General features: G+C 36.3%; 1 protein-coding gene across 6 annotated transcripts in view; it reads right to left on the bottom strand.

Moving 5' to 3' along the window:
* The window catches only part of echdc1 (ethylmalonyl-CoA decarboxylase 1), a 108,438-nt gene that overhangs the window by 72,549 nt on the left and 21,584 nt on the right, over window positions 1-14,305 (bottom strand). For all 6 annotated transcript variants that reach the window (XR_010005628.1, XR_010005625.1, XR_010005623.1 and 3 more), the window contains exons 4-5: window positions 9,683-9,735; window positions 6,162-6,242 (exon numbers count right to left, since the gene is read on the bottom strand). Coding sequence is in view for 2 of the 6 variants with exons in the window: in XM_062978967.1 (XP_062835037.1) it covers window positions 6,162-6,242; window positions 9,683-9,735 (134 nt within the window). In the remaining 4 variants the exon portion in view is untranslated. The remainder of the gene's footprint in view (window positions 1-6,161; window positions 6,243-9,682; window positions 9,736-14,305) is intronic.

The raw sequence follows: 14,305 nt of genomic DNA, 5'->3' as shown, positions 1-14,305 counted from the left end.
TTGTAGAAGTTTCCTTTATATTTGTCCCAAATCTCGATGATTGTATAAAATGATTTCCAAAATATTTTTCTATCTTTTTTTCTATTGTATCATAGATACACGTGCCAACCTGCACATAGATCATGTCCTTGCAGTATTAGAGTTTATCTTTTACTTAAGGTTGTCCAGTCCTTGACCCATTTCTAGGGCACTTGCCTCAAAGTACAGATTCAGATTTCATAATCCAAACCTGCCTTTTTCCCTGTCCTCAGTCAAATTTGTATATTTTATCCTTGGCTTTTTTATTATTCCATATGAATATTAGTATGTCTTTATTCCACTCATTAAAAATTTTTTTATTCCTAATAATGGGTAGATTTTGGAAAAGAAACAAAATGTTTGTTTACCAAGATTCTACCTAGTAAAGACAGTTTTAGAAAAGTCAAATTCTTAAGATTTTTCTAATTTCTTTCCATTTACTTTCATATTTGTTATGTAGTAGCTATGAATTTTTTGCCATGATGTTTATACCCAGATAGCGGATTTTTATTACAATATGGAGCCCTGAAAGTTCCTGAAGTTTTTCTTGTCTTGTTTTAGAAATTGTTTTAGGTAATATCATTGATTTTTCTTTGAACCCTGAAACTTTTCCAAATTATTCGATTTTCCGTAGCCATTGATCAATATTATTTAAAGGGTCCTCAATCGTGCAGATAAGATTGTCAGCAAAACTTCTCAGTTTGTATGATTCTTTATTAATTTTTATTCCTTTAAGGTTTTCGTCATCTCTTATTTAACAGAAATTCTAGTGCTAGTATAAAAATCAAGGGGAGAAGGGATATTCTTGCCTTGTTCCTTTTTCCACCCTTATTTTTTTGGTTTCCTGACCATTTATCCAAATATTGGCCTCTTGATCTTCATAAATTGTTTCAATTACATTGATAAAATAGTGGCTTGCATCAATTTCTTTTAGTATCAATTTTTTAATTAAAAAATCCCAGTTTAAATTATCAAATGCTTTTTCTGCATCTATTGCCAAAATTGCCAATTCTTTTTGATTATGGGTCTCGTAGTATTCTATTACATCGATAATATTTCTTACATTGTCTTTTATGTTTCTGTTGGGTAGAAAGCCAGTTTGTTCTTCTTTAATCCATGTAGAAAGAAAGGTTTTTAATCGTTCCGCAATTATATTTGTAAAAAATTTATAGTCAATATTTAATAGTAAAATGGGTCTGTAGTTTTTTACTTTCGTTATGTCTGTCTTTTCTTTGTGAACCATTGTGATATTTGCCGTTTTACAAAAACTTGGCATTTTTTTGTCATGTAGTATTTAATTCATAATTATCTTTAAGGGGGTATTAAATCCTCTGTTAGTGTTTTATAATATGTTGCTGAAAGGCCGTCGGGTCCTGGAGCTTTGGATGTGTCTAATTTTTTTATTGCTTTATCTATCTCCTCTTCCATTATGTCTTTATTTAATAGTTCTCTTTCTGTTTCTGAGAGTCTTTTGATATTTTGCTTTCCTAGGTATTCGATGAACTCTTCCTTCTTTATTTGGTCACTTTTATATAATTTCTTGTAATATTTGTTAAATTGTTTCAAAATCTCTTGGTCTGTGGTATAGGTTTTATTCTCATCTGATATTTGCAATACCGATTTTGCGTTCTTCTTTTGTCTTAATTTTCTTGTAAGCCATTTCCCTGGCTTATTCGCATTTTGAAAGTTATATTGTTTTATATATTTCAGATCTTTTGCTCTTTGCTCCATTTCTAGGTGATTTGTTTGTTTATGTAATAATTCCAATTCATACTTCAATTTGTTATTTCTAGGATTTACATTTAACTTTCCTTCTGTAGTTTTGGTATCTTGTTGAATTTCATCTTTTTTCTTGTTTTTCTGTTTGCATCATATTTAGTTGTATGAAGTTTCCACGCATTGCCGCTTTACTGGCATCACAGATCACTTGGGTTTCTATTCCCGGAGTATTATTTAGGATAATATATTCTTTAAGTAACTTCTTATTCTTTTCTATATCTTCTTCTGTACGCAGCAAATTTTCATTTAATCTCCATTTCCTGGTTCTTACTTTTTTGTTTATAACAGTCTCTATCAGGCAGTGGTCTGTGTCTCTTCTAAGTAGTATTTTAATTGTGTCAATTTGTGTAGTGATCGTTTTTGTGGTCCAGACCATGTCAATTCTGGACCAACTCATGTGTCCGCTTGAATAATAATCCCGTTCCTTTGGATGATGTGTTCTCCACGCATCTTGCATTCCCAGCTCTTTCTGTAAATTAATAAAATTTTAAGGCAGCTTTCCCAGATCTGTTGAGCTTTCCTTTTTCCCTGGGTGTTTTTGTCCAGCTGATTGTCACGCACTCCATTGAAGTCTCCCATTATTGACCTCTTGTTTCATGATTAATCTGTAAGTTGTTTTATAAATTTACTTTTGGGATCATTTGGTGCATAATAGTTGCAAATTAATAATATTTGTTCCCCTTTTTCTAAACAAACTCCTACTATTCTGCCTTCATTATCTTTAAATGCCAGTTTGGCCAAAATGTTTTCTTTTACATAGATCACTACTCCTCTCTTTTTTTTTGTGGTGCTGCCAAATAGAATTCTTTGCCCAGATGTTTTCTAACTAAATGGGCTACATGCTTCTGATTTATATGTGTTTCTTGTAGGGCTATCAAATCATAGTTTCCTTTCTTTATTTGGTCAAACCTTTTATTTCTTTTATTTGGGGAGTTCACGCAGTTCAAATTATTTGAATAGCGTGTTGTCGAAGGCTTTCATGGCCAGGATCACAGGGTTGTTGTGTGTCTTTCGGGCTGTGTGGCCATGTTCCAGAAGCATTCTCTCCTGACGTTTCGCCCACATCTATGGCAGGCATCCTCAGAGGTTGTACCTCACAACCTCTGAGGATGCCTGCCATAGATGTGGGCGAAACGTCAGGAGAGAATGCTTCTGGAACATGGCCACACAGCCCGAAAGACACACAACAACCCTATTTGAATAGCATTTAATTGTCCATTCCATATTTAATTTCTTCATCATCATCATCATCTACATCGTCCAAGTATGCTGGGGTCACTCCACAAGGCAATTCCATCTATTCTGGAGATATTGTTCTGGGTCTTTTCCTTGGGTCTTTTCCTTCCATGTCTTTCATTAATCTTTTGTAGAAGTCTTGTGCTTTGTCCTCTGTTGTAAGCCAGTATCGTTCTTCATTGTATGTCACCATTACTCCTTCCATTCGTTCCCACCGGAATGTAATATGGTATCTCTTCCTCCATCAAGAATAGGTATTTCCTTCTTCTTGTAAGAGTCGATGATGGTATTTTTTTTCAGTACTGCTATTTTCTTTCCTTTAAAGTATAAAGAGGTCGTATTATTTTGTTTTAAAACTTCATATCTTGTCTTTTTTTTTTGTAAAGTGTACTATAACATCCCTTTCCACTTTGTTCTGTCGTGCATAGCTGGTAGAAATCCTGTACACCTTATCTATTTCTTCCTCCATATCCTCTTCTGTGTATTCCATCAATTTAGCCATTATATTTATTATTATTAATCTGATATCTTCTTTTGAATCCTCTAACACATTTCTGTATTTCAGTTGAAATTCCATCTGTTGTTGCTCAAATCTTTCTTGTCTCGTTTCTAATTTTGTACTTCTTTCTTCTATTTTATTTTGCTTTTTTGTTCTTTTTTAATTGATGCCATTCGTTGTCTGTCTTGTTTCATCTCTTACTCCCAACCCTCTCCTGTCCTCCATGTCTCCTTCTATTCCTTCTTACGCTCTTTACTTATCCTCGTCCTTTTCCTTGTTAGTCCTCCCTTCCTCCCTCCACCATTCTCTCTCCTCCTTCAATTTCTCTTTTTTTAATAGATGCTTTTCCACCATGAAGAAAGAGTTTTCTTCTACTCATGTTCTTGTAGTCATTTGTTCTTATCTATTAAAATGTGGGGGGTCAGCAGTAGTCCTGAGTTCTATCCAGTCCTCAGGCTTGCTTCCTTGGCGATCCGCTTCCCTGTGGAGTCTCATCCAGGCCCCTGACCACCTCCCTTGAGGGAAAAACAGTTCTTGGGCTGTCGGTTCGATCCTCTGTGGGGTTTTGCAGCCTTTCCGGTCTCAATACGCCTGGAAAGGGGGGAGCAACTGCTCACCTGATCGTCCAAGGTGTTGCGTCTCTGGGAGCTCCCAAAGATCACCACCCTACTGCCATATTCCCACACTGTAATTCCCCATTTCAGACTCTTCTGACATGGATGTTTTGGGCATGTAATACCTGCTGAAACACGCAGGATAAGTAGCTCCAAGTCTGAATGTAAAGGTATATTACTAACACAAAAAGTGATTTGTAGACCAAACGAGATGCATCAGTTCCACTACAGCAGAAATGAGGAAAAATTCAGCCTGGAAACCGATTAGGAAGAATACTGGGGACCACTTCCCATATGTGGGTCAAGGTTAGAACAGATGGGACCAGATACCTATGTATCTGGAGAGGAGGGTGTTAAGGAACAAGAAATATTCTCAAACTCACTTGCAAGGAACAAGAATTCCTTATGGTAACTCATAAATAATGATCTATGTTCATAGGGAATAATCTCCATTTTAACTCTAGATTTGGTAAAGGAGAGTAACAGGGCTAAAATAGATGAGGATTCTGTAGTTACTCATTCTAAATGAAGAATAAGGGGAAGAATGGGTGATAGACAAAAGGAAGAATTGATATAACGATGGCATAAAAGCCCTGAGTTCCTGTTTGTGGCAGGTAAGAAGGGAGTTAATTATGTAAACATGAAAGTAAATAAAATAGTAAGCTGGTGATAGCTAGGAACAAGGAAAACATGATAGATTATTATATAGAATTAGTTTTTTTATTTTATTATGAAATGAGTGTTTGTTCTAGATGCTGTGTTCAATAAATAAGGAAATCTGAGTTTATTATTTCAGTTATGTATTCTAAGATCAGTACATCTCACTCCTCATACTATATATAAAGTACAGTGTGCCCTTGGTATTTGCTGGGGATTGGTTTTAGACTCCCCATTCCATTGTATACAATTCCCATTATACTGTTCCATTTTATATAAGTCACATTATATACAATGGAATAGTAAAATGGTGTCATAGAATCATAGAATCAGAGTTGGAAGAGACCTCATGGGCTTCCTGCCGAGAAGCAGGAAATCACATTCAAAGCACCCCTGACAGATGGCCATCCAGCTTCTGCTTAAAAGCCTCCAAAGAAGGTTCTTTATATATAATGACAAAATAAAGATTTGCTTTTTAGATTTTTTTTTAAATTTAAGCCATCAGTGGTGGAGTCCATGGACACTAAGAAATGACTATACATAGGTCAGCATGCAGAAAACAGAATATTATTGTTGTCTGTAAATGGGAGGTGGCAGCAGTAGGTAGCTGGGGACAGTTTGAGGAGAAGTGAGGACCAACGTCTTGTGGGGGACACTCCTAACACCACAAACAGGTATCACCCTGTAAGTGGTGGCACACATCTAATGACAGCTTTTGACAGAGCACGTCCAACAATGGGACAAGAAACGTGATGTGATAAATACTTGGCATGTCCCCCCAACCCAGAAAGCTGAAAGTAAAAAGTGAGATTTGAAATAGATTTCCTGTTTGTCCCTAGTAGACCAGACTCAAGGGAGTGGCGTAGACTTGTTCCTATCTGTGTAGCTAGAAGAGATCTGTATCATGATTGGATGCATGCTCTAAGGGAGAATTGAGGCCTCTATATCAGGTTTTTAAAGGGAGTCTAGTTTCCTATGTTCATTGCAGAATTCAAACACATATAGGATTTCCTGGTTTCTTTAGTCAAAACTTATCATTTGTTTTTAATTATTTTACTATAATTTATTTAAAATGTTAATTGTTTGTCTGCCATTGGACACCCAAGGCATAAAGACTATAAGTGAAATATAGTTAAAATGAAATTAAATAAAAGCCTAAAATATATTACAGCCCAGAAGAGAAAAAGGCAAGGGAGTCGAAGAGAACTACCGCCACTCTTCCTCAGGGTGAAATCCCGAGTGAAAATTAATTAATTAATTAATTAATTAATTAATTTAATTTTTATGCCTCTCTTCTCCCCCAGGGGGACCCAGTATGCATGGAGTCTATGTCTATTCAGCGATACATTTAATCTTACCTGAAGTCACATGCAGTGGTCAGTTCTGCTCCTCCTCCAAGAGCTTTCCCTTGAATCAATGCAACTGTAATTAAAGGCAACCTGTCCCAAGGAAGAAGTCAAGAGGAAAAATACATTTTGAAATTGCAAACATAAAGGCAGTCAGCAAAATCAAATAGTAAGAAGTTTTTTATTTGCAATCAGGATCAATATTTGCTTTGCAAAAAATAAATACCACACTACTAAATACACGTACATTGAAGAACTTGTGTCAGCAAGAAGTTCAATACTGACACACAAGAGACTGAAATACTTTAGGCTTATTTAGGCCAGCATGGCATAATAGTTTGAGAATTGAACTGAGTCTAGAAACAGGGTTTGATTCCCTGTTCAGCCATGAAAACCCACTGGGTGACCTTGGACAAGTCACACATTCAGCCCTAAAAAAATCCCATGATACGATCGCCTTAGGGTCAACATACATTGGAAATGCATACAACAACTCTGGCATTTTTGTTTTTAAATACTATCACTGTCCCTTTTAAATTGGGAATTGTTCACCCTATTTATGCCCAAAACAGTTAAAAGAATCACTGTAACCATGTGGGCAGTGTAGAATCCAGAAGATATCTTTGAAGTTGAAGTGCAATCAGGAGCAGCCCTAGGTTTTTTCAGGTTGTAAGCCAACCTAGGGCCGCGCCCCCACCTCCGAAATTACGCCCCCACCCCCACCTCAAACTTGGCGGCGGCGGGCAGTGGTGACCATTGGGTCGCTCACTGCGGAACCAGGAAGTAGCTCGTATTCTCGCGAGATCTCGCGGAAATCTCACGAGATTTCACAAGATCTTGCGAGAATACAAAATACTTCCTGGTTCCGCGGCGAGCGACCCAATGGTCGCCGCTGCTGGCGGGCTGCACACCCGAAGCGGCGGTTTCAGTGGCGTCAATGAAGAACCGGGTCTGAGTGCAATTCTACCAATGAAATATCACTTGCCGTTCCCTTCTCATAAAATTCAGAAAACATGAACTTCATTTTGGTAAATTCTGAGAAAGTCCCATTATTATGTCAACCATCGGGGATGGTTTGAGCTGCATTTCCAGTAAGCAATATCCATGCAATCCCTGAGATATCTGAAAAATGTCATTCAAGGCGCAAAGTGAATATGGCTGGGCATATTCAACAGCCCTAAAACCAAATGCTATATTAATTTCACAGTCTAGTGATCTAACTTTTACACTTTCTGTCAACCTGAGTCCCTGTGGGTTCAAAATGATTAGAAGAAAGATGCAGAGCAAGCATTGTAGAATGTGTATGACAACTGTCATAAGCTTTGTTTTCCAGGACAAAAATAGTACCTTAGAAGAGGCCTAAGGTTTGGCTTCCTCTGTATATTAAACTGATGGGGGGAAAAACTTCATTCGTAAGAAACGATGGAACCGATTAATAAACGACTAGGGTACACATGTTAGTAAAAACCACTCACACCTGTGTGTGCTCACTATTACAGTTTTACAGTTTGGGGAACCAATACATGAACATTTTAGGATAACAATTTTAAGCATGACCAAAGCACTTATTCAGGGAAAATTGTAAAGTTTACTCAACATTCAAATATATACACAGATTCCTCAACAGTGTGGTCCAACCAATTCATTTTTGTTGGCCCTTCCCCTTCTTACTGGAAAAATATTTTAATTTAACATTTTAAAAAAAATTATTTTTGAATACAATATGTAATGTATTTTCTTTCTGGAATTTCTCTGGCCCTCACATTCCTATACTAAAGTTTGATTGGCCCTCGGGTAACTAAAGGTTGAACCACACTGCCTCACAATATTCGTGTTGGCAAGCTGGTGAACTATGCATTATCATCAACTCACTAAGTGACAAAAAGGATGCTGTGGACATAGTTTTGTTCAACATATTTATAAATAATCTTTATAATCCATTTGCACAAAGAAACAGAAAAGATGTTCCTAAACCAACTGTGTCACTAAAAGCCAAACATGATTCAAGACAAGTTTGTCAGGATGAAGAAATGGACCTAACAAAATGGATTTTAAGAAAAGTTCTCCATTTATACTAGTAAAAATCTGATGTACAAATAAATCCAGGACTAGAAACACCTGGCTTGACAGCAAAATGTGTAAAAAGGAGCTAAAGGTGTTAGAAGACAACAAATTTAACATGAGCTGGCAGTGGAATATGGCAGCTAAAAAGGTGAATATTATTCTAGGCTGCCTTAATGGAATTATAGAGTCCAAATCATAATAGGTAAAAGGCAAGAATATCAAACTATATTTTGTTAGGATGAAAATCCAAAGAGAACATTAACCAATGAGGAAAAATTGGAGGTGTTGGGTATGTCTTTCCTCAGAAAGTTAGGGACTTTAATGTTTTTAAGTAAAGATGGTTACTTAATACAGATGCTAGAATAGTGGACTTTCTGTACTGACCTGGGATTGGACTAGGTAATCTTTGAGAGGTTGAGAATTCCTTAATTTGAATTCCAAAATCTGAAATAGTCCAAATCCAAAACTGCCCACATGGATAGCTGAGATAATGACAAAATGGCTCGCTGATGCTTCAATGTACACAAATCTTGTATTACATCACAAATGATTTCAATTATTGTATATAATTACTTTCAGGTATGTGTATAAGGCATACATGAAACATAAATGAATTTTGAGTTTGTACTTGGGTCCCATCTCCAAGATATCTCACTACGTATGTATGTGCAAACATAATATTCCAAAATCTAAAAAATTAAAAAATACCTCTGGGTCCCAAGCATTTTAGAATACCTTTTTCTAGTTCACCTTAGTCTGCCATTCAATTTTCGTTATTCTTGGATGACCTTGAAGAGTGATTGCTTTATACCTATGATCAAATCCTTGCAAGCAATAAATCTACAATCCATTAGAGAAATGTCTCAAATGATGGAGAATTGGATTAAAATGTGAGGTATAGAGAACATTTCTCTCATCTCCAACTCCGTCCCCCTGGGGGAGAAGAGCGGTACACAAAATAAATAAATAACATTAAATTTAAGGTCCAAAATAACTCACAAAACACATGCGCATGAGAAATATGAATTTTAAATTATTGAGGAGACAGTAATGAACCTGAGAGGAAAAAAAAAACCTATTTGAGGGGAGTAGGGTAGAACAGGTCTGAATTTTACTAACATTCTTATCCTTTTTACATGTACCTCCTAAGCCCCTGTGTAAATTGTGGTGATATTTCATGCCCACTCTGGAAAGATTACTGTCTTCTATGTCTTTCAAAAACACCTCCAGTACTTTTTTACTTTCTAGTATATTTTATTCCTTTGAAGTGTTCTGCAAAAATCTGTAACCCAAGAATCTAGCAATTATGCTAGATGTGTCTATATGAACCAACTGTCCAGTTTCCAAAACCTTTCAGCCTTACAAATAGCACTAAATATTCAATGCCATTTTTGAAAATGCTGATTGTTCATCAGTTTGAGTGTCTTCACATTTTAGAAATAAAACGGAAATGTAAAGCCAGAACCTACCTCATGAGTCTGGTTAAGATGTTCTGCATGAACATACACATATTTACCCCATCCTGCAAATTAGAAAAGCAGAATAAATTAACCTTAAACGCTGAAGGGGAAAATGCCTTACTGAAAACCTAAGAAAGATAGTAACAATGGGTTTTGTGCAAAACCAATACACTTCTTAAATTGTGGCACAGTGTAGACATACACTCTATGTTCTCCTACAAATTGACTCTGAATTTGTTTGAATGTTCTAAGAGGACAGGACAGTTATCATATATACCCTTGATGGAAGAACAGTACTCCTTCAATCTGGGATGGTTGTCCTCTTCCACAGAGCACACAGCTTTGGGAGGAACACACATGGAGCAGTGAGGGAAGAAGGGGACACCTGCTTAGCCAGCCAAATCAACACTAGCAATCAATGGACTCACAGATCACGCGCATATAGAGATGGGCAGGCTTCTCCGGTACAATATTTTACAAATATTTACATTTCTGGGCTATTGATTTTTTTTATATATAAACTGAATAATTTCTACATATATTGCTTCTCTTTTCCTCCAGAAGATATACTAGGTCCTTACTTTAAAAAAATTATTTAAATGCTTGTTTAAACATTATCATTACCCCACCACCACCTCCTCCTCCTGATTCCTAAATTCTTGGAGAGAATCTGGATCACCGATAGCCTAAAACAGCAGTCAGTAACACCTAGTAAGATTGTGAAACTGAGCAGCAAGAGAAGGAAGATTGTTTTTTATTGACTTTTTTTATTCTATCAAAACATATCCTTGGTACAATCCAAAAGTCACGTATAAATAAAATTAATCAGAATCAAATACAAGAAGAACATTCAGAGATCCAGAGAACAAAGCTGTTTTCTCATACTAGCATTCTCATTATTTCATTTTTTTAAAAAAAAAATCCAACTAAAAAGCAGACAAAGAAACCAGAACAGAGGGCTGAACAGCCACTGAACACAAAGCTGTGTGTGTTAATTGAGGAGAAGGAAAAAGAAATAACAATAATGATTCACAGTGGAAATGTTCAATACAAAGGCACACTAATGATTTTAGAATGTCTCTGCTTTCGCACAGTCAATGTGAACTTTCAAATTGTAACCAGAAATACAAGTTGTGGAGTGTAGACCTTTATAAACATATTAATGTTTGAAGATATCTAAACACAACTGAAATGTCATTAATTTTTTTTTTGAAATGCACTCATAGTTTAAACTGAAGAATAACTTTTCTCAGTACATTTATATAGTTCAGTATCTGGATTCCACAATGGCAAACCAAATGCCTATAAGAAGCACATAAGAACAAGACACGGGTACAATAGACCTTTCACTGTTGTATTTGGTATTCAAAGGCATATCTTCTCTGAAGGTAGGAGTCAATTAGCCTTCTTAAACACTAGCTATTCAAGTCTTGAGAGTTAGCAAGATGTAGTCGTTGAAATATTTAGCTACAACTATAGAGATCATGGCTCAAATCCTGACTTTATCTTGAAAACCCACTTGGTAATCTTGGGCAAGCCACATTCTCCCAGTCTCAGAATAAGGCAAAAGCAAAGCCCCTATGAACAAATCTTTCAAAAAAAAAAAAAACCCATGAAAGATTCACTTTAGGATTGCCATAATTGGCAGACTTAAGGTGAGGGCACAGAATAATGCAACACTTACTCACTACAGTGGAAGTGTCTGTATGAAAGTGGCTGTTATTAAAAATTATTGGGTTTTTTTAGTGGCTTAGGTTTTGTTTTTGTTTTTAAGATACAAAACTTCTTAGAAAACGCTATGTGGCAATTAATATGCTGAAACATAAAACATCTCAGTTAATCAGGAATTGAGCACATAAAATGGTGCTAAGATGAAACCATGTTGGCAAAGTCATGATATCACACCAAGCAACAATTCACTCTCAGAAAAAAAAGCAGTTTTGAACTACAGCTTCTCCTTTGCAGTTCCTCCTACTGAGAAGATAATTCCCTAAATTCACAATCTTATGAGCACTGTTATATATGATTGCATTGACTGTAACCTTATTGTATACAGGAGCATACTATCAGCATAGCATATACACACACAATATACAACATAATTTGCAATAATACATAATAATATAATATATTGTATATACATATAATACAGTAGAGTCTCACTTATCCATAAACGGGCCAGCAGAATGTTGGATAAGTGAATATGTTGGATAATAAGGAGGGATTAAGCAAAAGCCTATTAAACATCAAATGAGGTTATGATTTTACAAATTAAGCACCAAAACATCATGTTATACAATAAATTTGACTGAAAAAGTAGTTCAATACACAGTAATGCTATGTAGTAATTACTGTATTTACAAATTTAGCAGCAAATTTAGCATCTGTTGCTGATATCTGTCATGAGTATATCTCTGCATATGTCATTTACTGATGGGACATCATAAAGCAAGGTAAAGTAAAGGTAAAGGTTTCCCCTGACATTAAGTTCAGTCGTGTCCGACTCTGGGGGTTGGTGCTCATCTCCATTTCTAAGCCGAAGAGCCGGCGTTGTCCGTAGACACCTCCAAGGTCATGTGGCTGGCATGACTGTATGGAGCACTGTTACCTTCCTGCCGGAGCAGTACCTATTGATCTACTCAAATTTTGCATGTTTTCGAACTGCTAGGTTGGCAGAAGCTGGAAATAACAGCAGGCACTCGCTCTGCTCCCCAAATTCGAACCTGCAGCTTTTCGGTCTGCAAGTTCAGCAGCTCAGCGCTTTAACACACTGCACCATCAGGGGCTCCACAAGCAAGGTGTCACAATTAAAAGCTTCCACTGTGAGTTCAAATGAAAACTGAGTCAAAGAGTTTTCTTAAACAGTGAGCGGTACAAGGTCAAGCTGTGCAGTAAAATCTCTCCTGACAACTGATATAGGACTCTGCTATGTTTGGGTTGGTTTAAAAGCCTGCCCTGAGACCATCAGACTAGTGCACAGTGTATTTAGGGAGGGTGTGATTGCGAAAGAGAAAACTATAAATCATGCAGCTATCCTGCCATTTTCTTGATACATTTCAGCTAAGTTCAGCAACAAGGGATGCAATGTCATATTGCAGGGTCTGCCTGTGTTTTTAGCCCATGATACACATAGAAATCCCATATTGCAAGCCACTGTATGTTTATCTTCATTTCACAGAAATCATTAAATCTGGATTGTTTTTTCTTGTCCATGAAAAGATGAACTTAAAAAGGTTTGGAATGGAAATCTTTGGCCTTAAAATTAATGGATGTCATAGATAAATGCACCAGCCTTCTTTGATCCAGATGTGTTTACATACAACTCTGCATTTCGTGTTTTTGAATACTGAAAAATTCATAGGAAGCAGTGTAAAGCTCACCATGAACCATATGAAGTAAAACATCACAATGAATTGACCCATGAATTGGGTCTGTATGAAAAGGCACTACAACATATGAAGGAACCTTCTCTTTCGAGTACTGTTTCTGCCTTATTTCCAGCTAAGTGGTAAACTATTGCTTGTTCTTATCTCCACACTCAGCAAGCCATAGTTCAGTCATTTTGGACACAATCACAAAGTAGTCTGTTGCTAAAATAAGAACTGAAAAGGGAAACCAGAGCATAACAACGGAAGTATATAAACACAATCTATTCAGGTATCACCAACTCTTGTATTTAAATGATCCAAATGCCCCAGCATAATGCAAACTAAGGCAACCCTAACTTGTAAGATTTATTGAGTGATCGTTCTGTCCTCCTCTCAAAATCATTATAATCACTTTGTGGTAGGTTTTTTTCACCTCTGAAAAAAAGTATTCCATTTTAAACAGTTTTCTTTACCAGTTGTTAATGCCTTCAGTACATTATTAAAATTAATGTTAACTTTGGAATGCTCTTCCCGCAAGCTATGACATCAGCCATTAGGTGAACAACCTTCTCACATCTTGTCACATGTTTTGTTTTGTTTTTGTTGTTTTTTTAAAAAACAAGCTGCCGAGACACTGGTATGTCAACATGATGGATGCCAAATTTATGATGTGCCATAAGTTATGAAGAATTATGTATGTGTATGTGCCTTCATGCTGTCTGTTGAATAATGGCTACCCCATGAATTTCATAGGGTTTTTAAAGGCAAGGAATACTCAGAGATTGTTCCAGTTCCTTCCTCTATAATATAGTCAACATACTGAAGCTAGAAGGGCATGGTTTAAGATACAGACAGCATGGATACTTGGTATATAAGAAAACAATTGATTCTAATTTTAAGAGCCATCTCTTAAGAAATACACTATACAAAGTATGGAAAAAGTACAAACCAATATTCTACTCAAAGCGGACATCAACCAAAGAAGCCTTTCATTGGACAAAAATGGGTGGAGACCAAGCCAACTACAACAAGAGGGAATACAATTTTCATGGTCTCAATATGGACAATTACAAGGAAGATGTCAAATGGACAAGAAGATAGGCACTGATTGGAAAGGTAACAAAATGGATACTGTTTTGTTCCAGTCTTTGCAAAAGTCTATTGTAAAAGTCTATAAAATATCATCAAAATTAGATACAGAACAATATCTGGTTAAAGATTGTATGACTCAATGGGCAAAGAATGGGATCATAATATTAATTTA

Source organism: Anolis carolinensis, chromosome 1, assembly GCF_035594765.1.
Source record: "Anolis carolinensis isolate JA03-04 chromosome 1, rAnoCar3.1.pri, whole genome shotgun sequence".
Taxonomy (NCBI): domain Eukaryota; kingdom Metazoa; phylum Chordata; class Lepidosauria; order Squamata; family Dactyloidae; genus Anolis; species Anolis carolinensis.
Note: the sequence above shows the minus strand (reverse complement) of the source record. Positions and strands in the feature narration are given on the sequence as shown.